The sequence below is a fragment of the Balaenoptera ricei genome, chromosome 6, assembly GCF_028023285.1.
Source record: "Balaenoptera ricei isolate mBalRic1 chromosome 6, mBalRic1.hap2, whole genome shotgun sequence".
In the NCBI taxonomy this organism is placed as follows: Eukaryota; Metazoa; Chordata; class Mammalia; order Artiodactyla; family Balaenopteridae; genus Balaenoptera; species Balaenoptera ricei.
Window position 1 is genome coordinate 89,261,632 of NC_082644.1, and position 26,286 is coordinate 89,287,917.

The following is a 26,286-nucleotide window of genomic DNA, read 5'->3' on the forward strand; positions in this document are numbered from 1 at the left end:
GGGTCATACTCACGAGAATCCATAAAATTGACGTGCTAGGAGCTGGAGTGTGACAGCATCCATTTCTGGCTGCTGTTTACTCCCTTTCACTTCTCCCTATAAACAGTCATGAGCAGACAATCAAAATTTCTGATTCCATAGCCTTTTTTTTTTTTCCTACAAGAGCAGAGATGACATTAAATATCTGAGACCTCCTAACAAGAAGAGACTTAGTATGGTAGTAGACGGATGTGTTCCAGGGCCTGGGAAGAGGAGGTGGGTCTGAAAGGAAAGGAGGGAAGAGCCTAGCCGGGGCTCTGGCTGAGAATGTACGGCAGGCGGTTTCTAGCAGGGAACCCATCAGTTGCTTCCAGGTCCTGTCAGACTGGAATGTGAGAAGGGCCCAGGCTGCTCTGTAGACCTCAGCTAGATTCCCCCAGAAGGCAGAAGCCAGTGAGGATCACACCTGGAAGAGCCACTGAGGGCACAGGGCCTAACTCTGCCTTTTGGGTAGAGGATTGGGTAATGTGTTGGAGAGAACTGTGAAGAAGGGCCATCGTCTAGAACCCGCTTCCCATCAGTGCACATAGAGAAAATCATAGCCTGTGAATGACGTGTGTAGGTAAAGTATGGGGCTGCCTGCAGCCAGGAGCAGCTGGCCACCTCATGCTGTGCCAGGCCCTGAGAGCAGGAGGATGGATCTCTGGGCACAGCTCTGGCGTATTCGTACGTCCCTGAGCACCTGCCAGGAAGGAGATCCAGTGCTGGGCCCACAGTGAGGCAGCAGACGGTCCCTGTCGGAGAATTCACAGCCTATTGGGTGCAGGTACCTCCACAAATAGTGCCCTGCATGTGTGAATTGCTGAAATGTTTTCCAAGAGTCATGAGAGCTATGGGAGTGGGGATGGGAGAGGAGGCGTTGGCCAGGGAAGCTCTCCTGGAGGAGGTGGCACTTTAGTTCAACCGTGCATGTTGAGAAGTGACTGAGGGAGGAATTGTGGGATCTGGGGCATGGGAAGTACCCTGTATGTCCAGATGAAAGTTGGGCAGGGAATGGCCACATGGAGAGGAAGGAAGGGATTTGGAAGGTTGTCAGGAAGGAAGCAAGGGCTTAAAAGCCTGCTGACTTTGGACTGTGTTCAACAGGCAATGGGAAGCCATGGAAGGCTTCAGAGCAGGACACGGCGGACGCAACCTTGGGCCTCCCCCCCCGCTTATGCTTACCGTCCCACCTCGTATGCAGCTTGGCTTCTTGGGCAGCCTGTCCTCTCCTCATGGTATGGACGCCTGCCCACCATGCCCTGGCTGCGCTGGGCCACCTCTGTGTGCCCTCTGCTAGGCTGTGTCTCCACCAGGCTATCATCACTGTCCCCTTCTCCCTGGCAAAGACGAACTGCAGAAACAGAAGATATCATGCAGTAGACAAGAAAGGGTCCCTGAAATCTCTAAAAATTAGTAAGTGACCACAAATGGCTTCAATGTTGATCAAAAGTTGCCCAAAGTTACATAATATTATCTTGGATAGGGACAGCTGGGAGGCAGAATTTGTTGCCACATAAGTAAGAAGTTCTAACAGGAATTACCTTCAGAAATAGTGAACTCCCCCCATTACTAGAGATATTCCATCAAGGACCAGCTGACTAGAGCAAGAAAGTTGTGGAGGGGGTGGGAAATGAGCAAGGCCCCGTCCAGGCCTGGGTGTCGTGTACTTGAAGCAACACAAACTTCCAATGAAGAACACGGTTAAAAGGGACGGTATTCATATTTTATTAAAACCACATCTGCAAGCAATTTGCTCTTATCAATAAGGAAATTTCTATAAATTCAAGTCTGAAAGAGAATAAGTGATCAGTACCATTACAGACATGGACCCCAAGGAAGCTCAGTCCTGTGCTGAATATTCACGGAGGCTCCTGCTACTGCCAGATGGCAGCTAGGAGTATCGGCTGTCTCAGCACCGTGTCAGGCACAACAGGAACTCCACTGGGGATGCTGATAGGTCCTGGCATGGTACAGTACTGTACAGTTTTTAAGGCAAGTTCATATCCTCTGGGCTCATTTGAGCCTCACAGCACTTGCAGGTAGGGTCATTAACCCCATTTTACAGATGACACGCCAAGGAGTACAGTGACTAGCTTGAGGTCACAATTGATTGTGGACCAAAACTGCAGTTTTTGTCCTTTATAGTCCAGCTCTGACTCTGCTACATGAATCCCAAACTCTCAAATCTCCCTCTGGGTGTAAGACCTCATCTCAGAGCCCATGGAAGGTAATCCAAAGGTAGACTTAAGTCCCACAGAGTAACCGGGCAAAAGCAAAGCATCACAGGCCTAATAAGAGAGGGGCCATCTCCAAAGAAGATATACAGATTGCCAACAAACACATGAAAGAATGTTCAACATCGTTAATCATTAGAGAAATGCAAATCAAAACTACAATGAGATATCATCTCACACCGGTCAGAATGGCCATCATCAAAAAATCTAGAAACAATAAATGCTGGAGAGGGTGTGGAGAAAAGGGAACACTCTTGCACTGTTGGTGGGAATGCAAATTGATACAACCATTATGGAGAACAGTATGGAGGTTCCTTAAAAAACTAAAAATAGAATTACCATACGACCCAGCAATCCCACTACTGGGCATATACCCTGAGAAAACCATAATTCAAAGAGTCATGTACCAAAATGTTCACTGCAGCTCTATTTACAATAGCCAGGACATGGAAGCAACCTAAGTGTCCATCAACAGATGAATGGATAAAGAAGATGTGGTACATAGATACAATGGAATATTACTCAGCCATAAAAAGAAACGAAATTGAGTTATTTGTAGTGAGGTGGATGGACCTAGAGTCTGTCATACAGAGTGAAGTAAGTCAGAAAGAGGAAAACAAATACTGTATGCTAACACATATATATGGAATCTAAGAAAAAAAAAAAAAGGTCATGAAGAACCTAGGGGTAAGACGGGAATAAAGACAGACCTACTAGAGAATGGACTTGAGGATATGGGGAGGGGGAAGGGTAAGCTGGGACAAAGTGAGAGAGTGGCATGGACATATATACACTACCAAACGTAAAAGAGATAGCTAGTGGGAAGCAGCCGCATAGCACAGGGAGATCAGCTCTGCCTTGTGACCACCTAGGGGGGTGGGATAGGGAGGGTCGAGGGAGGGAGACGCAAGAGGGAAGAGATATGGGAACATATGTATATGTATAACTGATTTACTTTGTTATAAAGCAGAAACTAACACACCATTGTAAAGCAATTATACTCCAATAAAGATGTTAAAAAAAAAAGAGAGGGGCCAGAGCGAGTAGGCACTGGCTAGAGACCGGCTGCATTCACCTGGACATGGTGGATGAGTACAGACCCCAGTTCCACCATTAGCTGTGTGACGTTGGGCAAGATACTCATTCTGTGTCTCAATTTTGCCATGTGTACAACTGGGATAACTTTCTACTTCCTAGGGGTGATGTAAAGATCAAATGAGTTAATAGCTGTAAAGCATTAGAACAGTACCTGACAAAATAGCAAGTATTTTTACTTGGACCCTGCGGCCGTGGGTCTGGGAATAAATCTTGGTTTGCAGGGATGAACAGAGATATGGGGTCAAGTGCATGCATCTTCCTCTGTCAGGAATGCCCTCTGCCTGTCAGAATTCAGCTCTGGGCCATCCCCAGTAGAATTAATTTCCCTCTTCTCAGCATTCCTGGAGCATAGTGCTGAAGACATCTATCCAAGCTAGAGTTTTAAATGATTTGGTTAGGACTAAAGCCACTTTTGAGGTTCCTTCTGCCTTGTATTCTACTTACATTACATTGCCCCATATGAAAGTACCGTTTTTAGGTTAAAAAAAACTATTGATAATTGGCAGTTTTATATGGTTCAAACCAATTAACGCACTGAGAGTCTGTTTAAACCCTGAGGGAGATTCAGCTTTGCGTTTTCCTCACCCTACCACTACCTTCCTGCCAAGCACCTAAGAAGATACTTTTACATAGTACCACTTCAAAACCATATAAGGAATTTGACAGACAGGATGCTGAACCTTCAGAACTGAGGCACAGACCCTGGAAAGAGGCCTTTCCCTCCCTACTAGAGGGGCTGATCTCCCTGGGAGGCCCTGATGATTTGGCTTTCTCTATTTCTGTCATTACCTTCTGGAAAGCAGGGGCTCTCTGGGTTTCCCTGGCAACATTTTGGATCTGAGGAGCATAGGGATGCCTGAGCTGCCCAAACCCCACTCATAGTTAGTTCCTCTCCTTTTGATTCCAAGACATTGGGAAAACTGCCTGTGGTTGCTTAGCAACAGTCACCTGCTGATTTCTTCCCAACATCCCCTAAGAAATGAATAAGCAGTAAAATCTTCCAGGTTGAAAGCTGGGCCTGAAGGGCTGGGCCAGGGGGCAAGTGAGACACATGCTTGAGGGCTGGGAGGTGGCCGAGCCCTTAATCACCGTGGGTGACTTTAGGCAACTATCTTTCAGGACCTTATTCTCCCCAAATGTACAATGGGGTCAGGCTGAGTGATCTGTGAGACCCTCCCAGCTCAGCTGTTCTGATTCAATAGCAGCCAGCTAGTGGTCATTCACTCGCTGCCTTGGAGGGAAGGAACTTTCTGAACTTTTCAGGGTGGGTTAAGGTGTAGGACATGGCTGCCCTTAGGAATCTTCCAATCTAATTGGAAAGACAGGTCCCAGACTGTGGATCTGATAGGGAGAGATTCTTGTAGCTTGGGGAGACTTCCTGGGGGCAGTTAAGCCTGGGGAAAACAGACAGGCAAAAAGAAGGGGCTTTCCTGTATAAATGTGTTTATATGGGAAATGGCAAAGGCAAGGGTATAGAGGTGGAACTATGTGACACACAGTTCTGATTGGAGGGTCTCTGACAAGAGCAGTAGGAGCTAGATGAGGATATGTAGTTTGGGGCAGACTAGGAAAGCCTTGACTGCTAAGGTAAAGTGCTCCCACACACCCCCCCCCCATAGTCCTTGGGAACCTTTTGATAGTTCTAAGAGGTTAAGTGAGATTTCACGCAGATTACTCTAGCTGTAGGGTGGAGGATGAGCATGGGAAAGGGTTCAGGCCAGGAGGTGTTAAGAAGCTCTTGCAGCTGCTCTTAAGGGAGTGACATGGACAAGCTGAAGGAGAGTGGAGAGGAGGAAGCAGATCCAAGGGACATTAAGGGACAGAAGAGTCTTAGCGACTCTTATTCAGTCACATATTTACCGTGCGCCTACTATGTGCCAGGCGGTTCTGAGTGCTGTATGAGGGAGAATGTTCTGAGGCTGAGGATCATGTATTCTGACATGGTGAGAATGCTTAGGGCTCACCTGTGGGTGTGTCCTTTCAGGAACCTGGACTAAAAGCAGTGTAGTAGAAGGGCCCTGGTGGCGGTGGGGAGTTTGGATGAGAGAGCAGCAGCAGAGGACCTGTGTTTAGGGCCCGTTTGAAACTAGCCTACCTAGGAGAGGAACTGTTCAAAGCACAGGGCATGACTGGTAGGGGATTCGATGGGAATGCTTACAGAGGCGGCAGAAGACCAGCCACGTCTGGATCGTCTGGATCGGGTGAGACCAGAGCCGCGGAGAGCCTAGGGCGGCCACTCAGGTGTCGGGCCCTAGGGCAGTCGGGAGATGCTGATGGCCCCTTCCCAGAGCCGCAGGGCCGGGTAGAGCAGCTCCTGGAAGGCGGCACGGAAGGTGTGCTGGTGGGTCATGCCGCCCGTCACGTCGTAAAAGGTGAAGACGCCGACCTCTTAGTCCAGGAAAACCCCGAGCCGGTCGGGGTCGTCGCGGGGCCGCAGACGGCTGCGCTGGCCGTCGTGGAAGGCCCAGTACTCGAGGTCATATAGTTCGAGGGACCAGGACTGGCGGTTGCAGCCCAAGCGGGCGGCGGCCGAGGCCCCGCGGCGCCGCAGGGAGCCGTAGGCCGCGCCCACCCACCAGCCGACGCCCGCCTCCTGCACGTCCACTTCCCAGTAGTGGCTGCCGGCGTCGAAGCAGTCGCGGCCCAGCACCTGCCACAGCGCGTCGAAATGCAGTGCGGCCTTAAGCCCCAGCCCGCCGAGGTGGCCGCAACGCACCTTCTGGCGGTCTGCCGAGAGGCGCAGGCGCGCGTGTAGCGCGTCTAGCTCCAGCGTGGGCGTGCGCGCGTCTGCGGAGGGCGGGGACACCTGGCCACGCCCTATGGGCGGGGCCAGTGCCGCTGCCCTGCCCCGCCCCCGGGAAACCGACCCTGCTTGGTACCCGCTGTCCCGCAAGTGATCAGGGTAGAATGCAGGGAAACACGGAAATCACAAGTGGGGCGGTGGCTGGGGAGCACGGGCAGGAGAGAACATTTTAGTGCACACCCGTTGTACGGTTTGAATTTTGTACCATGGAATTTGTTGCCAATTTCTAAAAATTTAATAAAAAATAATCCTATCACTGTTAACACTTGGGTGTATATGCTTCCAATTTTTTTCTTTACTTGCCCCTTTATAGTTTTTTTCTTAACGTTGGTGTCATACTATGCAGGCTCTTGGGTAATCTGCTTTTTAAATTTATTGATGTATTTATGAACATTTTACCACATCAAATAATATTCTCTTATAAGAGCGTTTTAATGGCAACCTTAAGATTTTGATGTATAGATGAATTATAATTTAACCTATCCCCTCCCCCTGCCTTAAAAAATACGCTTTTTAAAAAGGTTTTGGAAACACTAATATGAACACATCTTTATGTATCTGATTATTTATTTAGGATATATTCCTAGAAGAAGAATTGCTGGGTCAACGGGGATGATTGTGATTTTAAGGCCTTTGGTAAATATTGCCAAACTGTCCTCCAGAAAGGTGGTGGTGATTTAAACTTCCAATAACAGTTCTTGTTGCATTATACACATCTGTAGACATGAAGTTAGAGAAAAATCTAGGTCTTAGGGCATGTGGATGTTTAGCTTTAGTAGATACTGCCGGATAGTTTTCTCGGTAATATTTTGGAGTTTTCTGTAGAGAGGTTTTGTACATCTTTTGTTAGATTTATTCCTAGCTTTTTAAAAGTGTTACTGAAAATACTGTTTTCAAAATTTCATTTTCTAATTGTTTATTGCCAATACATAGAAATACAGTTGATTTTTGTATGCTGACATTACATCCAGCAGCTGTTCTAAATTCATTTGGTAACTATTTATAGATTATTTTGGATTTTCTGTAAATAATCATGTCATCTTTGAATAATGATCTTTTTTTCCCTTTTCCCATCCTTATAGCTTACATTTTTTTTTTTTTTTTTGCCTCAAGGCACTCTCTAGGACATCTAGAACAATGTTGCATAGAAGTGTTTACACTGGGCATCCTTTTCTCCCATTCCTAGGTAAATACCCAACAGAAATGCATTCATAGGTGCATCAAAAGACATGTACAGGTATATTCAAAGCAACATTATTCATTATAGGCAAAAGCTGAAACAATCCAAAATGTCCATCAATAATATTAAGTGTGCTACATTCATACAATGGAATACTACACCACAGTGAAAATCAATAAACTACTGCTACACACAATCATATGGGTAAATCTCACAAATGTCACGTTGTTCTGCCGAAGCAAGACACAAAAGAGTAGTCTGAGTGATCTCATTATATAAAGGTCAAAGACAGGCAAAAGTAATCTTTACTGTTAGAAGTCAGGAGAGTAGTTACCCTTCGGGATAGTGAACTGGCATGAGGAAGGATTCTGAGGAGCTGGAAGTTTCCATTTCATGGTCTGAAGGAAGTTATTGAATGTGTTTACTTTTGAAAAATCATTGAGCTACAGCCCTTTGATTTGTACACTTTTCTTTATGTATTTTATATTTGTTAAAGTTTAGTTTAAAAAAATGCATGCCTAGTAATTCCATTTTGAGAAATTACTCCTAAAAAAAATACAAAAATTAGCTAAGGTATATTCAGTCACTTATTCATTAATTCAACAAAGAGGTACAAGAATGGATGTTTACTGCAGCACTGTTTATAGAAATGAAAATGTAAAGCAGCCTAAATGTCCAACAATACGATATGAGATTGATTTAAACATGGCATATTCAATGGAATACCATGTATCCTTTAAAAATAACCATAATATGTGTGTTTATTAAAATAGAAAATTGTTCAATCTATACTATTAAATTTTTAAAATTACAAAAGAAGGCAATTCCCTGGCGGTCCAGTGGTTAGGATTCCGCACTTCCACTGCTGGGGGCCGGGGTTCGATCCCTGACTGGGGAATTAAGATCCTGCAAGCCTCGTGGTGGAGCCATAAATAAATAAATAAATAAATAAATAAATAAATAAAATTACAAAAGAATATCTGTAATATGATCCCATTTTTTAAAATCTGTAGACATATATACTTTTAAAATGTCTGAAAGAATATATGCCAAAAATTAACATCATTTAACTCTGGGCCAGGCAATTGTTTTCTTTTCGTATCTGTAATTTCTAATTCTCTACAAGAAGCACGCATTACCTGTATAATTTTTTAAGGGAACAAAGATGTTCATAATATATCAGTAAATGAAAACACAGATTACAAAACAGGATATAGAGTATGACACCATGTTTGTAAAAAATATATATATTAAATATTTATCACAGTATGTATATAGATATGCCAAAGAAAGTTAAAAGGGCAAATAATAGTAGTGATCTACTACTACGTGTCTGCTTGGGTATGTGAGCAGAAAAATTTCCGAAGCTCTTCAGTGATTTATGAGTGATTTTCTTTTAAAAAACTTTGCTTTTCTTTGTTTTCTAATTTTTCTACAGTGAACGTGTATTATTTCTGTGGTTTTTAAAAAACTGATAATAAGGGTTAAGAAAACCGAAGTCGGGCCTCTTAGGGAAAAAGCGGGGCCTCTACTTCAGTGACCCTCCCTCCCACCAGTACACCCCGCACCCTCTTCACCCTCTCTCCGCTCCTGGGGTCTTACGTTTTAAGAAGAGTGATCGCTCTGGTGAGGGGCTTGTTTTCAACAGGGAACCCGGCTGGGCGCTGGAGGAGCCCGAGAGCTGGCAGTTCTCGTCTGTAACGAATTGTGAGAAATGAGTGCCTGGTGTTCATGCAAGCAGCACAAAACATACTAAAAATATTACAGAACTGGAGATTCACATAATCTCTCCCCAAGAATTGCATGCAAATTTAAGTAGGAAATGCAAATTCACAGTAACAGGAAAACTTCAGGACAAGGCTCAGATCTATACAGAAACACACTTTCCAGGATCCAAAGCAAACTGAGCAATGACAGGCCAGTGTGAGTGAGGCCTGGACATGGGGAGGAGACAGCAGGCTCCAGGACCATCCTGAGAGTCAACCATGTATTCAGCAGTCAAGGAAGGGGGCAATTTCATGGCAGACATGCAAATTCTAGGATAAAGACCGAAAACAAGAAATTAAAGCTGAACCCTTAGGAAGGTCACGTTCAGGTCTCATCCAGGTAAGAGGGAGTTCAGGGGAAACCCAAGTCATGGTCCCTGTCTCCAACAGCTCAGTCAGGTAAATGAGGTGAGAAATGGGCTTGCTTGAGCTATACCGCTCAAGGCAGAGAGTGCTCCAGATAGAAGAGGAGACATGAAAGGGCTCCAGGGCCTGGAGGGGTCAGCGAAGGCTTCATGGAGGAGGAAGCACCTCAGCTGGCCCTTAAAGGATGGGGAGGATTTGGACACCCAGAAAAAGGATGGGAGGCTTTCCCAAGGATACAGCAGGAGCAAAGACATTAAGGACAGGTGCTAGGAGCGTCATGTAAAAAGTGAGGAGCCATGGAAGGTGTTTGAAGGAGTGTAGACATGAGCAGAAGAATCTCCAAAGCTCTCTCTGGTGGGGAGTGGATGGGGCAGGGTGAGTGTGGAGGCAGAGGCCCTGTTGGTAGGCTCAAGCCTGACCCGGGCCAGCAGGGATGGAAAAGGGGCTGGGTTCAGGATATACTGCAGTGGCACAAGTACCAACGCTTAACTCTAATGGGAGTGGAGAATGAAGAGTAGATTGGAGTCAAGAAGCAGAGGATTGGGGGTTGAGGTGTGTAAGATGCTGGATTCCATTTCAGCCTGTTGAGCCTGCAATGTCTGTGGAACTCACAGGTAGGGAGGTGAGGCGGGACACTGGAAGGGCAGTGGTGCTGCAAGACCCCCATCTCCTTGTGGCCTTCCTGGGAGTCAGTACCTCTCAGTATTACCTGTGATAGTAAGAATGATGGCCTTATCTGGTGGTGGATGAGGGGTGATGGCCTGGGAGGAAGCAGACTCCAGGGGATCAGAACACAGACCTTGGGACCAGAGTCTGTTTGAATTCTGCCTCTACCCCTACCAGCTGTGTGACCTAGGGCAAGTCAGTTAACCTCTCTGAACCTCAGCTTCCTCATCTGTAAAATGGGGGATAATGAAGATGTCTACCACACGGGGTAATGCTGATTGTTGCATTTTTTAGCAAAACCAACACAGAACACATGAAGCAAATAACCATTGGTAATCTTGACATCAACATGAGCTTCAATCATGGTCTGCCATTTTTTGACCATGGAGCACATTTTGTCATGGATAAGATCCATGCCACGAAAGTTGGGCAGTTTTTGCCCTGAACATCTTCAGGAATTAGCTTTAATTCTCTAAATGCAGCTTCATCATTCTGCAGGTCAGCAAGGCTCACTTCCAAAAGATAACCCTTGAGGCCATCAAATGCAGTTTTGGTTCCTAGAGTTCTCATGACTAGGGTTTTTCCAATATTTCTTATATGGAACGTAGCTGGTGCTTTCACATCGTACCAACCTTCCTTAGAAAACAGATCAACCATTTTCTTCTTGGCTCCCTTTTAACTGCCTTTCGTCAGGCATTTGCTCTTGCAAACCACCATGGTGCTGCTCAGAGAGCCAAAAGGGCCATTCCCTCCAAGTCTAAATGCTCTTTTCCATCTCAGAATATGACAACTTCCTTCTAGTTGTTCCGGTCAAAATCTGTGGAGTCTCCTTGGTATCTCTTTCTCTCTTCTTCCCTTCCTGCGCCCACATCTACTCCTGTTGACTCCCCCCACCTGCCCTTTGCTGTTCCTTCAATATGCCAAACTTACTCTTACCTTGTGCCTCAGGACCTTTGCACTTGCTTTTCCCTCTGCCTAGAAGACATTTCCCCCAGATATAACAGCAGCAGCAACAATAATAGCTAACGCTCACATGGTGCTTATTATGCCTGAGCGCCATTCTGAGCACTTTACATGTAAGAACTCATTTAACCCTTACAACAACTCTATGAGACAGGAATATATTATCATCTCCATTTTATGGATATGGAAACAGAGGCATAGAAAAGTTAGGTGCCCTGCTCAAGATGGCAGGGTTAGGAAGTGGTGGGCCTGGGATAGGAACCTGGGCAGTCTGGCTCCGGAGTCCATGCATGTGACCACAATGATCTCCAGCCCCTCCTTCAGGTCAGCTCACACATCCCCTTCTCAAAGAGGCCTTTCCCACTTCCCATAGAAAATAGCTCTTCCTCCTGGTCACCCTCTATTCTCCTTACTCAGCTTTATTATTTTTTTTTTAATAAATTTATTTATTTATTTATTTGGCTGCGTTGGGTCTTCGTTGCTGCGCGCGGGCTTTTCTCTGGTTGCGGCAAGTGTCGTTGCAGTACACAGGCTTCTCAGTGCAGTGGCTTCTCTTGTTGTGGAGCACAGGCTGTAGGCACGTGGGCTTCAGTAGTTGTGGCACGTGGTCTCAGGAGTTGTGGCTCGCGGGCTCTAGAGCGCAGGCTCAGTAGTTGTGGTGCATGGGCTTAGTTGCTCCGCGGCATGTGGGATCTTCCTGGACCAGGGCTCGAACCCATGTCCCCTGCATTGGCAGGCGGATTCTTAACCACTGTGCCACCAGGGAGTCCCTCAAAGCACTTCTTATCGCTGACATATATTCATTTGTTGTCCATCTTCCCCTTAAAAGACTGAGCACCACAAAGGCAGGAGCTTTGTTTTGTACCCCACTGTGCCCAGCACATAACAGGGGCTCAGTAAATGGTCTGAATGAATCCTAATAGCAGAGATGAATGAATGGATATTTCTGAGCACCTGCTTTGTGTCAGGCCTTGCAGTGACCTCAGAGCTGGACCCAAAGTGGTTCTTGCCTTCCAGGCATTTAAGAGAGGAAGGGAGGGGTCCATGTATCCAGCTCACAAACACCCCCAGGCAGAAGATGGAGCAGGTCCAGGGCAGAGGGGGAAGATGGCCGGGAGAGCAAGCGAGCCCGGGGTTTCTTGGAAAGTCTCCCCAGGTGAGCACAGCTGTAGGTCCTGACCAGGTAGAGGAAGAGGAGGGGGAGTTGGCCCTTCCAGCTGGGAGCCCAGCGCAGGCAAAGCTGAGGTGTGGCAGAACCTCGGGAGCAACTGAGGGGCAGGAGCAGAGCAGTGCAGCTGCGAGAAGCAGGACCTGGTCTCCGAATGGGTAGGAGGTGAGGTTGGAAGGGAGGGTTGGGCCCAGGCCCAGGAGACCTTGACCACCCAGCCTAGGGCCTCCGTGCAGGAGAGACATGATTTAGGGTGGCGATCTTCACAGTTGTCTCTAATCACAGGGCACTAGGGGAGTAAAGGACCCAAGGTTGGTCACACGGTGACTTACTCGCCTTAAGGCGGACGTCCAGTGGCGTCTGTAGCGGGCTCTGCATGGCTTCCACAAGGCCCTTAAAGAAGCTCTTGACGGGCTCAAAGGAGTGGGGCACGGGGTGGCACGACTCCCCCAGGCTCATCTGCTGCTGCATCTGCTGCTCAGCGGCTGTGCACGCGCGAGGGCACGTGGGGCTCAGGGTGGCTTGGAGCCACGTCCCAGCCTCCACCACTGTGCCCAGGAACAAACCCAGCCAGCGAGCACTGGCCCCACCTGGCCGTGGCACCTGCTGCCAGCCCAGGCCCTGCCCCTGGGAGCAGAGCCCCGAGGACTGCAGCCATGGCAGTCCCTCCCCTCCCCCGCCTCGAGGAAGGAGGCAAGCTGACTGCCCCTGCCCTGAAGTTGCTCACCACCTCGAAAGGGACCCCCGAAGCTTTACAGACACTGTGACAGAGGTCGGCCTGAGGTACAGGGGACGAAAAGAGCGAGGGGCCAGTTTTCCTGGGGAAGGCACTCCTGAGGCATGTCCAAAGCGGGGGAACGGGAAACCATATCCCAAAAGGGAAGCCAAAGACTCTGGAAGCTCAGCTGGAATGCTGACCAAGGGGGTGTGCCCACCACAGTGGGGCCTGTCCTGTTTTCTGCCTGCACAGCACCTTTTAAATACCCTTCCTGTGTTAAGTGTGGCTTTGCTAAGTAGAATCAAGAAAACTGTCCCAGCCCCCTTTGCACCCATGGTGTAGGCATGTGACAAGGCATCTCCACTCCAAGACTTGGATGCGGAAGTCAGGGTGGGCTGGTGACAGTGGCGTGTAGCTGTCAGGGACAGCAGTAGTGGAGGTTCCAGGGGGCGTGCTCTGGGTCAGTGGTGTGAGCTGTGACATCTTGCCCAGTGGAGAAGGGTGGGTCTACACTGGAGCAAGTCTGTGCCATGGCCTTGACTTCACTCCTGTGGCCTGGTCTTCATCACGACTTTCTGGCCTTCCTGGAGATCAGATGTGCTGCCTAATACTCTTTCATAAACTCCTTTCTTGCTTAAAACAGTTACAGTGGATTCTCTTGTTTGCACCTAAGATCCCTGTCTGCACCTTCTGGAGGGTTGTCCTCAAGGATTTAGAAGACAGCAGATTGCCTTAGGAGAGCAGGCCCTGGCTGGTGGGCGGTGCTGCCCAAGATGGGAGGGGCGGGTGGATGCCTCAGGAGGGAGGGAAGGTGGCCCAGCGCTTGGCAGGAAGGATGCTGGGCCTTGGGAGGGGCTGAGGGACGGTCTCCAAGCCCTGTCTACCTAGGAAGCTGCAGGTCTAGAGCCCATCCTCATTTGGGTGGTAAGAAGGTAATTTGTGGAGAAAGAGGGCTAAGGTCACACTCAGAGGGCTGGCCAGGGAGTCAGAGCACTAGCAGGGAGGGCAGGGAGCAGCTCCGGGGTGGCAGGAGGGTGGCCCAGAGGGCAGATGGGTGGGGTGGGACTGGGGAAGGGGATGAGGGACAAATGCGACCACCTGGTAACCCCAAACTCCAGCATCTAGCACAGGGCCTGACACATAGGAGGTTCTCGATAAATGTTCATGATGCAATAAATGAATGAATGAAACTGAGCACGTCTACTTCTTGCCTTTGCAGACTCAGGGAACAGCCACATAACCATCCATCTCTCGAGCCAGAAACCAGCTGCCATCTTGGATTCCCCCAATCACCAATCCTGTCACATCTATCAAACTCGCCTGCTTCTCCCCATCCCCACTGCCCCTTCACTGGTCCAGCCCACCATCATCTCTCTCCTGGATACTGTGGTCTCCTCCCAACTTTCCTTCCAGGCTCCATTCCTGCCTGTCCAGTCCATCCTCCAGCCTGTCACTAAAGTGACCTTTCTAAAGCATTAATCTGACTGTGTCATTCCTCGTTGCAAAACACTCCCCTGGCCCCCGTTCCCTTTACAGGACAAAGTCTAAACTTCATGACCAGGCATATAAGACCCTTCATCAAGTAAATCTGGCATCCCTACATCTCCCAACACGCCCCCCTCCCTTGTACCCTTGCCCCGCCTCCAGTCAGGCTGAACCCTGGCAGTTCTCCAGCCTGCCAAGCTGTCACACGCACATGCTTCCTTTCTGCCTGGGATGTCCTCCCTGCTTTTTCCCTCTGTATATACCCAGTGAGCTCCTCCTTATTCTCCCATACCAGCTCCACTGTCACCTCCCCCTGGAAGCCTTCCCTGATTCCCCATACAGAGTTGGACTATTCTTGGACACACTTTTGCTAGCTCACTTAGCTGTGCTGTGTTGTGAATAACTTTCTGAGCATGTCTCCCCACCCATGAGCTCCTAATGTGAAGCAGAAGCCTGTTGCAATCAGGTTGCTCAGTGTATATTTGATGAAAAAAATGAGTGAACAAATGGAAGGAACGATGAATGATGAAAATCAGTAGCTTGGGCACCAGAGAATTAAAAAAAAAGATGAGAAAGCCCTGAAACTGTATCTATGATGGAAGAATAGCATTCTTCTCCATGGAAGCATCCCTTTGCATTAGATATTCCTAAAATGTACCATTATTTTAAAAGAAAAAAAATGTGCCCCTCTATGCATCTTGCCTCTCTTAAAGTACAAGGTCTAAAGTGCCTAGGAGGGGCTTCCCTGGTGGCGCAGTGGTTGAGAATCTGCCTGCCAATGCAGGGGACACGGGTTCGAGCCCTGGTTCGAGCCCTGGTCTGGGAGGATCCCACATGCCACGGAGCGACTAGGCCCGTGAGCCACAACTACTGAGCCTGGGCATCTGGAGCCTGTGCTCCGCAACAAGAGAGGCCGCGATAGTGAGAGGCCCACGCACCGCGATGAAGAGTGGCCCTCACTTGCCGCAACTAGAGAAAGCCCTCGCACAGAAACGAAGACCCAACACAGCCATAAATAAATAAATAAAATTTTAAATAAATAAATAAATAAATAAATAAAGTGCCTAGGAGAGCACCTCACCCAGAATATTTCGTTAGGTTTTTTTTGTTGTGGTTGTTATTTAACAATGAGACACAGGTTGAATTGACCAAGGCCACATAAAGGCACAAGAGTGGAAATAGCCTCCAGGGACTGGCTTGACTAGTTTTGTACCGACTTATTTGTCTTATCTTGCAGCCAGAGCCCATGCTAATCTGTGGTTCAACTCAGTGCCATCTTTACTTAGTTGTACCTTGCTTCATCCCACAAACCTTTAAAGCATCTTACAAAAGTTATCTAATGCTGCAAGATTTTCCTTTACAGTGAGAAAAATGAAGCCAAGAGAAAACCAAGATAAGACTGTAAGCTGGAAGCCAGAGTGAGATGAGGCATAAACTGTATGTCACAAAGTCTCATCCCAGTTATTTGAAACATATTTGGCTCTCAGCTTCCCAGAAGCTATGGCAAAGAAAGAAAGAGGAAGAGTTAGATGAGTAGAAAAGCAATCCAAGTGCACAGGTGACTGCACAGGAGTACTGACACGAGACAGGAGTTTTTCCCATGGTTCCCTGAAGACGGGAACGCGACCCTCAACAACATGCTTTCACTAAGTGTAGTAGTGAATATTACAGGGGCTAGTTTTTAGATTCTCCTTCAGTACAAGATAATAGCCTCCAACAGAGCCCACTGGCCAAGGAGTCCCGTCCTTCTCTCCCCTTTGAGCAAACTGTGACTCCACTCTTGAAGTCTGCTTAGTAGCTTTTGCAAGGGTGCCTGCCTTTCCAGGAGTGATGTTTCCATTAAGACTGTACCGGCAGAGGACTGGGCAGTGATGCCTCGTGGCTTTAGAGTCAGACAGACCTGATCCCAGATCTGCCACCTACCAGCTGTATAACCTTGGATGAGTCCCTTCATCTCCTTGAGCCTCCATTTCTCATTAGTAAAATGGGGTGAGAATATCCAATTTGCAGAATTCTAGTAAATATTAGAGCTAAGATACCTGAGGTGCTTGGAACACAGAGGCCCTCAAAAATGGTGGCTGTTCGTGTCATTTAATTAGTCCAAGATGTATATTATCTTCCTAACAATGTAATCAGTCTACCTGCTGACAAGGCAGTTCTCTGTGTATTTACTCAGTGTGTGAATACTGTGTTCAGTGCCACATTAACCAAGATGAAATGTGGTGGCTGATGGCCGCTGTGAGGGCAGAAACCCAGCATTACTTGCAGCAGCTGTACAGGACTGGGTTCCTGGCTGATATTCCAGACCCTGGTGGAGAGATTGTTCATGACATCGATTTGCTCCCCACAAGACTCGATTTGCTCCCCGTACGCCTGCAGGGCAAGCTGCGTGTTTTTCTCAATGAATTTCTTGGTCAGAGCTTCCTCTTCATCAAGTAGTAATCTGAGTTCAGTAAATTTCCTTGTCAGCCAGGTTTTACTTGACTCTGCATGAGCCTAAAGAAAAACCCGAACAATACAAAACCAGATGCAGATGATATGATTGCCAACCAGGAAGTCCAAAATTATCAACATGAAAAAAATTATTATAACTTCTAAAAAATGTGTTCAGCACTTATAAAAAGCTTTCCTAAGTACCAGCTATAACCAATTGGAAAATGAATGGAGAAATAAAGATCATCCTTAAAACAGTAGGAAAAAAATAGCAAAATATTTAAAACTAGACCTAACAAAAACTGTAAGGGCCTAGATAAAGAAAAGCATAAAATTGTACTGAAAGACATAAAATAATCTGAATGCATGGAAGAAAAACCATATCCCTGGCTGGGAAGATTGAATACTATAAAGATGTCATTTGTCTCCAAATTAGTCTATAAATTGGATGCAATCCCAATCAAAGACTTAACATACAGATTAACCGAATGTTAAATTACCATGGGGGAGAATAAGCACAGGAAAAGCCAAAAATTTCTTTTAAAGGATCAATGAAGGGGAATTCCCTGGCGGTCCCATGGTTAGGACGCCAGGCTTTCACTGCTGAGGGCACTGGTTTGATTCCTGGTCGGAGAACTAAGATCCTGCAAGCTGTGTGGCATGGCCAAAAAAAACCATCAATGAACGATGAGCTGCCTTATTAGATATCAGAACAAACTGTAAAGGTACAGGGTTTAAAACTATGTGGCTTAGGCATAGACAAAAAGATCAAGAGCAAAGAATAGCTTAGAAAAGTATGTATATACATATATATAATTAATATAATTATATATATAATTCAACAAATGGTATTGGTACAGCATGCAATTAATCATGTATTTTAAAAAAAACTAAGTTAGATCCTTATCTTATTCTGTATACAAAAATAAATTCAGACAGAACCCCACCTATGAAGTACTCTTGTGAAAAATGTGAATGTGAATCTGATTAAGCCTCTAGATCTAACTTAAAGATACAATTTAGAAGACACATAGAGGACAGAGGAGCATGTTAACCATCAACTTAAAAAAATATATCAACCCATCGCATTTTGAAAACTTTATTTCACTCCTAATTCAAATAAACAAATAAAATGTGACGTTTATAAGACAATTGGGAATGTGACTACTGGTTGGATATTTGATAATATTAAGGAACCACTGTTAATTTTTATAGGTGTGATGATGATACTATGGTTATATACTTTAAAAAATGAGTACTTATCTTATAGAGGTAATATGCTCAGAGTTTTACAGATGAAATGGTATGTCTGCGATTTGCTTCAAAACACGTATGTATGCTTGAGGTTTTCCACGATAAAAGCTAAACAAACAAACAATTCTAAATAGATCAAAGCACTATACATTAAAAAAATAATAAACCTACTAGAATAAAATACAAAACAATTTTATTTTTAAAAATTTGAGAAGGGAAGACCTCTGTAAGAGGAACCCAAAACTCAGAGTCATGACAGGTTGGACTACATAAAAAAAGAAACTCTTCCCGAGAGGTAAGGCACTGTAAACAAAGCCACATGACAAGTAACAAACTACACAGGCTTACTATCCATAACATATAGTGAAAAAAGAAATCATTCAATTTAAAAATGGACCAGAGATATGCAAATGCCAATAGACGTATGAAGAGGTGCCTCAGCGTCCCAAACAATCAAGGAAGTGAGCAGCATAATCAGAAAAAAAAAAAAAAAAAAAAAAAAATATATATATATATATATATATATATATATATATATTGGCCATCAGACTGGAAGAATGCTAACTGATGGATAATACCAAGAGTCCATAAGGGTGTGTGGAATAGGCACTTACATACACTGCAGGCGGTAGTGTCCATTAGTATTGCATTTTTAGAGGGTGATATGATAAAATCAAAATTTAAAATGCTTAAATCCTTTGATGCAGCAGCTCCTCTTGCAGGAATTGATCCTAGAAAATGTTTTCACATGTGCACAAAGATTTGTGTACCAAGAAGCTCACTATAGCATTGTTGGAGATAGAGAAAAGTTGGACAAAATTGTCAACATGGGAAGTATATATATATGTTCATTGTACAAACTATGCTGCATTCATACAATGAAATAATAATATTCAGTGATTAAAACGAATGCAGTGTTCTGACACATGCTATAATATGGATGAACCTTGAAGACATGATGCTAAATTAAATAAGCCAGACAGAGAAGGACAAATATTGTATGATTCCACTTATATGAAATATCTAGAGTAGGCAAATTCATAGAGACAGGAAGTAGATTAGAGGTTACCAGGAGCTGGTGGGAGGGGAATGGGAAGTAATTGCTTAATGATTACAGAGTTTATATTTAGGGTAATGAAAAACTTTTGGAAAGAGTGCTGATGGTTGTACAACACTGTGAATGTAATTAATGCCACTGAATTATACGCTTAAAAATGGTTAAAATGTAACTTTTATGTTATGTGTATTTTGCCACACACACACACCCAAAGAATGCAGTGGACCTATATGTCCTGTCGTGGAAAGCTCTTCAAGACACTGTGTGAAAAAGGGCAAGTTGCAGAATAATACATATAGGATGATCCCATTTATGTAAAAGATAACAAAATTAAAAGTGTACATGTATATATGCATCTGCATGTTTGCAAGTGCATTTAAAATGTCTGGGGACTTCCCTGGTGGCACAGTGGATAAGAATCCGCCTGTCAAAAAAAAGAATCCGCCTGTCAGTTCAGGGGACATGGGTTCGAGCCCTGGTCCGGGAAGATCCCACATGCCGTGGAGCATCTAAGCCTGTGCGCCACAACTACTGAGCCTGTGCTCTGAATCCCGTGAGCCACAACTACTGAGCCCACATGCCACAACTACTGAAGCCCACGCGCCTAGAGCCCGTGCTCTGCAACAAGAGAAGCCACCGCAATGAGAAGCCCGCGCACCGCAACGAAGAGTAGCCCCCGCTCACCGCAACTAGAGAAAGCCCGCATGGAGCAAGAAGACCCAACACAGCCAAAATAAATAAATTAATCAAAATTTTTAAAAAATAAAATGTCTGTTAGTTTGGTCATGTTTGGGAAGAGGTGTGGGATTGGGGAGATGGTCAAGAGGGACTCTCACTCTGTACTTTCCATAGCTGTACACTGTATTCTAATAAACTATTTAAATTTTAAAAACTGAGATGCATTCATGTATTACTAGTACAATTAAAAAATAAAATCATAACAACAAAAAAATCAGGCCGGCTTCTTTCCTCAGCCCAAATGTCTGTACAGCCCACACAGCAGAAAGATCCTTGGTACCCAGGCAGGCATGGGGGTGGGCAGGCTCCTCTGTGTGCCAGGTTCTCTCCTTAGTGGGGCAGGAACGTGTGGTTTGGCAGGATCTACGGGATGGGCTCCCAAAGTCTTGTGTTTCCCGTGCAATGTTCTAGGCAGTGGTGAGGCTCTGAATTTAGAGCCTCATATTGATTAAATTGGCTTTGGGCTAGCTTGGGAATTAGTCCACACTCACAACATGGTTTCTATGAGTCAGTGAGCCTGGACAGAAATATATCTTTGTTGAATGACTAAACGAAGGAAAGAGAATGTGTTCTAAACGCTTGATTTATCCACACATTTTGGAGGCAACATATGTACACGGAGGACCTTCCTACAGAAACCGAGAGCAAATATCTTCCCCCAACCAACTGGGCTCCAAGCAGTTTCTACAGATCCACTTTTTAAAGAAGAATATACAAAATAAGCTTAATGACACTACACATTGTTATAAATCTCAGCATAGAAAACTCAAGTATAGGCAAGATGAGGCTGATTATGCAATATGGTAAAAAAAAAAAAAGACTGAGAGAGAGAATTCTGGAAAGGAAACAAGGAAGTACACTGTCTGGTTTGGGCCACATTGGTTCAAAGTGAACTAATATATATCTATATATATATCATATATTTATATACTCTTTTGCTGTTGTTCACAAAAGTATCAAAAGCTCACTGTGGAAAATTTGGAAGATTTGAAAGAAGACTATAACCACTCTGCTATATTGTCAACTCATCCCAGCTTGAGTAAAAAGTTAGGGCGGCAGGCAAGTGCTGATTTTCCCTACACCTGGCATGTATGAGCCCGCTGAAGAGCCATGATGGGGAAGCAAACAGCCTATTAACAAGGATGTCAGAGAAAAATCATTTAATGGGTGTTGGCTGGGGATTCACAATCAAGTCCTTCTTGATTGCTCTCTGGAAAGGCGTGGATGGGTAGGCCTGGTTGTTGGCTTCTGAACAGTAGATGTTTGACATTTATGAACTTTACTGGTTTTAATTTGTTTACCAAGCTGTTTTATGGATTAATTTTCAGGCAAATGGCCTTTTCCCTAGTACTGCCTCTGAGTAAGCAAGGTTGCCCCAGACCTTTCTGCCACAACTACGCCTGCCAGAGTTCAGCAGAACGCACCAGACTCCCTACAAACGTCTGTGCCTATTGAGCCAGGCGACTCACTTCTAGGAACGTGTCCCAAAGAAAATAAATCAAGGTGCCAAATATCACTGCAGCGTTGTTTTACATGAGTGAAAGCCTGGAAGTGATCTAAATGTTCAACATTAGGAAAATGGCTTCATGAATCATGGTCGATCCATATAATGGAATATACAGCCTCTAATACTGACATTGATAAAGAACTTTTAATGACATAGGGAAGGGTTAGGGTCTTAAACAAACAACCACAAAACCCCCCATATGTAAAATGACATATAGTTGTGGTCAAAAAGGGAGAAGGAGCTGACATGGAAATCCCCCTTCCTACTTCAAACACATGGAAATGCTGATAAAATGAGCAAATTTTAAAATTACGTGATCAAGCTGAAAAAAAAAAACAAAAGCCAAAAAACCAACCCACAATCAAACAAACAACAACAAAAAAAGGGAAATCCTTGGGTGCCAAAAACAAAGAGGGAACTTGGCGTCAGAACCATGGGCGGGAGCTGAGTGAGGGACCCGGGTGGGGTGGAGGTGGAGGGGCGTATGAGAGCCACACCATGCTGGGGCCGCTCCATCCATGAACTAGGCACCAGTAAAAGTCCACCCACTGGCCTAGGGGAAGGGCAAGGAATCTTGTCATCCATCCAGGGTCATGCACTACTTTTGCAACTTCCTATAAATCTGTAATTACTTCAAAATAAAGTTTAAAAGTTGGGGAAAAGCTTCAAAGAAAGAAAACCATTCCTTAGATTAAGCTGAAACCTGCCCCCTTAGATTTTCCACACGGATCCTAACTCTTTCCTCGGGGACCCCCAAACCATATCTGCTCAGAGATTTACAGACAGTGAGACTGTGCCCTGACTCTGTTCTTCTGGCTGAACAGCCCAAAGCACCTCTGCCATCCCTTCAGGTGTGCCAACTTTCAGTTCCCAAATCCTTTTGAACTGATGTAGTTGCCTATACCCAGAGTCCTGCTCTTGAAGACATGACATGATTAATAATTAACCCAGGGTCACAGGTGTAAACCACAACTGTCCCCAGTAAACTGGGGCATGCTGTCACCAGAAAGATAACGGATGCTGGGCAAACAGGGGGCCAACTCTGTGGCCTGGTCTGGGTGCCAGCTACTCCTGTGGTTGTCAGAGCCCATCTCCCTGCCTGACTTGGGGTGGCCAGTCTGGGGTTCACAGAGCCCTCAGTGAGACAGGCCCTGGGAGGGCAACCCACTCCAGCCCTCACTTTGAGGCGGTGGCAGCTGAGGCTGAGAAGGGAAGCGATTGGCCAAGTTCACCTAAAACGCTCCTAAAGAGCCACACCATTCTCACAGTCAAAACAGCAGCTGGGATAATGTCAGCCCCAGCTTCTCACTTAAAACCCACAAAAGAATCCACTTAAATAAACAGTGTTATGCAAGGAGAAGCCTGAAGAAAGTACATATTTATGGAATACATTTATACCTATTTACTTTCTTTCAATAGTGAAACCTAAAGAGCGATTTGTGTGTTCCTTACCTTGTATTTTGCTTTGCTTAAGGCAGTTTGGGGTGCAGGGGATGGAGGACTAATCTGCCCAAGAGAATGGCTTTGGCCATGGCGGGAGAAAAGGCCGTTCCTCCATTTTGTCAGGCATTATGGGACAAGGCTAGGGCGCTGGGCAGAGGCAGATTCACCACAAAGCTAATGAAACAGGAGCCCCAGGTCCCTCCCTGGCATGGCCCCTTCATGGTCTTGCAACTAATTTTGTGTTCTTTTTCTCCAAAAGGGCCCCCTAAATTACAGAAGCCCCAGGCCTCACCAAACCTGACCTGCCCCTTTGAGGCTAGTTTTCATTTTCCCTTGGCTCCATATTGGGGAGAACTGTGTGTCCAAGGGCAAAGGTGGACATCTCATCTAGAATAAGGAAGAATCCCCCACTTGCCTTGAGCTTCTCAGCAGCATCTTGTCTGGGTTATGTTGCCAACTTGCTGCTGCTTCTTGGTTGTCAAATTCTTTAAACATTCTTGGGTGAGTTTCTGTATGTGAAAGCGTTAGGAGAGAAGTCTTAATGTTGTCACTTTTGAGATAACAAGTCACCCCAGGGGTCATGTCCTCTCACTCCTGTATTTTTTTTCAGCTGAGCTGAGACTCAGAAGGTGAGCTGACTTGCCCAAAGTCATGAGGCAAATTGGAAGATGAGCTGGAACTAGGGCCACTCTGATCCTCAGAGGCCCACATGAGGTATTCTCCAAACCTCGAGGTGCCCCCTTTTTTTCTAGGATAGTCCTGCTTGTGACCTGCTTTTCCAGGCCCTCAAATAGGACTTTAGGGAAGCAGCTTGGGGTCAGGGGAAGAGCCTTCACTTCTAGAGTGAATACTAAGTACCTATAATGTGCTGGGGCCTGTTCTTGGAGCTGCCCTCATGGAACTTGCATCCAGGCTTGGTCTGTGGTCCTCTGGCCTGGGTTGGGGTTCAGAGGACCTGCATGTGTAAGAGGTCCCCTCTCCCACCTAAGATGGCTCCCTTCCTTATCTCTGCTTTTTGCAACTGCCATTTCTCCAAAGGCCTTACCTCCATCTTACCTTCTTATGGCTCACCTTACACTCAGCTGCTGGACCAACTGGGAGCTTCCTGAGGGCAGGTCTGCTCCATCCTTGGCTCCCGCTCCCCCATAGGGACCGGGGGTGACCCAGAAGTGTTTGCTGAATTGAACAGAATTACCAGGGGCTGCCAAATTCAAGTGGAGAGCTGGAGCAAGTCATGAGCCTAAGCCCCAGAGTCAGATGGGACCTCCTAGGTCTGAGTCCCAGCTCTCCTTCCACATGACCTGGGCAAGTGACCTCACCTTTCTAAACCTCGGTTTCCTCAGCTACACAAAAGGGGACACCCCTACAGAGTTGTTGTAAAGAATAAGAAGTACACAAAGTGCTCGGTATAGTGCTTGGAACACAGTAAGTGCTCAACAGACGTAGCTTGTATCGTTATTTTAATATCCAACAAGCATTTGCTACGGTGTGCACAGTTTTATTCTAGCTGGGGGGCTGGGAGTGAGTGGGGGGGCTGGGAACACAATAGTAACCCAAGTATGAGCCATAGCCTCAACTTCCAGGAGTACATCCATACCCCACTGTGATTTCTAAGCCTTCAAGTCCAGCTCCTGCCTATCAGCCAAGGATAACCCAGCTTCCTGGTGCTTGAAACCTCCAGTCACAGGGTGCTTCTCCAGTCTAGGTACCTGGTGAAACCCCACTTATTTTTCACCGCCAGTTCCAATGGCTCCTCCTCCAGGAAGTCTTGCTGGGCTTCCTGTACCTGGTTCACATTGTCCTCTCTTTGGCTCCCACTGACCACTGCCTCAGACTCTCCAATTACAGTACTTATCATACTGTGTTGTCACTGTTCTTCCCCCACTAGCAAAGGAACTCCTCCAGGTCAGGGAAGAATTGGTCTATTCCTTGACTCATGGCACCAGGTATGAGTTGAATGGATGTCTAATGAATGGGCGGATGGATGATGCATGAACAGACAGGTGAGTGGGTGGGTGTGTGGATGCAAAAGGGGTAGGTGGGTAGACCTGCCTATTAAAAGCTATATCTCTGAAAGCAGCCTTGTTAACTTTGAAAACAGCATTTTGAGGAACAAAATTATTATTATAACCATTTTATAGATAAGAAGAAGATCTTGGAGGCAGAGGCAAGCCTTGAATCCTGGACTCCACCTGCTAGATTGGCCCCCACGTGGCCCATTCTCACAGTGGAGCTCCAAGGTTGTCACCATGATGGTGTTAAGTCATGCTGTGCAGGGGATAGGTCATTGTGGGGCTGGATTAACCACAGTCGACTTCTTTAAGGTGGAAGTGGTAGAATCAACATCTGTCTGTGACGGGAGGGCCTGCCTAGCCCAGAGAGGTTGGAGGGGTCTGACTAGAGTCACTGGACAAGTTGGCCACAAGGTTGGGACAAGAGTCCAGAGCGCCCTTTCACTATTAGGAATAAGCATGGGTGAGAGCTCCAAGGTGAGAAAGGGCCCGTGGGAGGCAGTCCTGGGTTCAAGGCCCTCCTCGGCCTCCAGAACCCTCCTCTCCTTGTCCACGAAGCGTCTGGCCTAGCTCTCACCAGGCTGTTATGAGCGTGGAATGGAGCGGGTATGGAGGGGGAGGGGCAGAACGGCGTAGGCAGAGGGCCTTTGTGTCCGCTCCCAGGGCGATCAGGCGGTCCGCAGTCCCTCTCTGAATTCCAGGAGGGAAAACCAGAGGAGGTGTTTGTGTGGCTTTCCGGAAACACAGATGTTTTCGAAGCGGGAGGGATTTTTTCGTCTTTGTTAAAAGGCAGAATTTCTTCCGGCCCAAAGGCAGTGTGGTGGACCTGCCTTGGTGCATGAGGTCCGGGATATCCGGTGCCGGCCGGGGCGCCCAAGTTCTCACTCCCAAACCCACCTCTTCTTATGCTTAAATGATGGCCTTGCCTTTCCTTGGGCTTCAGTTTCTTTTTCTGAACAACAACAGGTCGGCCTCCTAGATGGTCTCTGGACCGCCTTGGGGGTCCTGGTCCCAACCGGGAACTGTCAGTGGGACCCAGTACGCCCCTCCCCGCCCGTTGCTCCCGGGCTCCCGCCCCCGCGTCCCCACCTGCACGCGCGCCGCCTCCTCCAGCGCCAGACCAACCGGGTGGCCGCGGTGCGAGCCCAGCACCCGGCAAAGCGCGCACACGCAGCGGCGGCAGCGGCGACCGAAGAGCTCAGCCACGCGGTCGCCGTGCTCCGGGCTGCGCCAGCCGCGCGCGTCTTCGGGCTCCGCTGGGCCCAGGCCCCCCCAGGCGTCCCACTTGGCGCCGCCGCGCCCGCCATTCACCCCCAAGTTTGGGGGACGCCGCGCAGAGAGGGGCCGGCAGGGAAATCGAAACCTGGGCGGTGG

General features: G+C 46.7%; 1 protein-coding gene and 1 pseudogene across 1 annotated transcript; both read right to left on the bottom strand.

Annotated features, from left to right (window-relative positions):
- Positions 1-118: 118 nt before the first annotated feature.
- Positions 119-26,278, bottom strand: TRIM14 (tripartite motif containing 14). The gene is given in 9 exon segments (XM_059925138.1): positions 119-1,372; positions 5,512-6,140; positions 8,939-9,031; positions 12,598-12,750; positions 16,721-16,964; positions 23,316-23,340; positions 23,342-23,409; positions 26,002-26,175; positions 26,178-26,278. Coding segments are annotated over 8 exon segments (1,335 nt in total). The 5' UTR covers positions 26,220-26,278; the 3' UTR covers positions 119-1,372; positions 5,512-5,604.
- Positions 10,391-10,851, bottom strand: LOC132367590 (small ribosomal subunit protein eS1-like; annotated as a pseudogene).
- Positions 26,279-26,286: the final 8 nt, after the last annotated feature.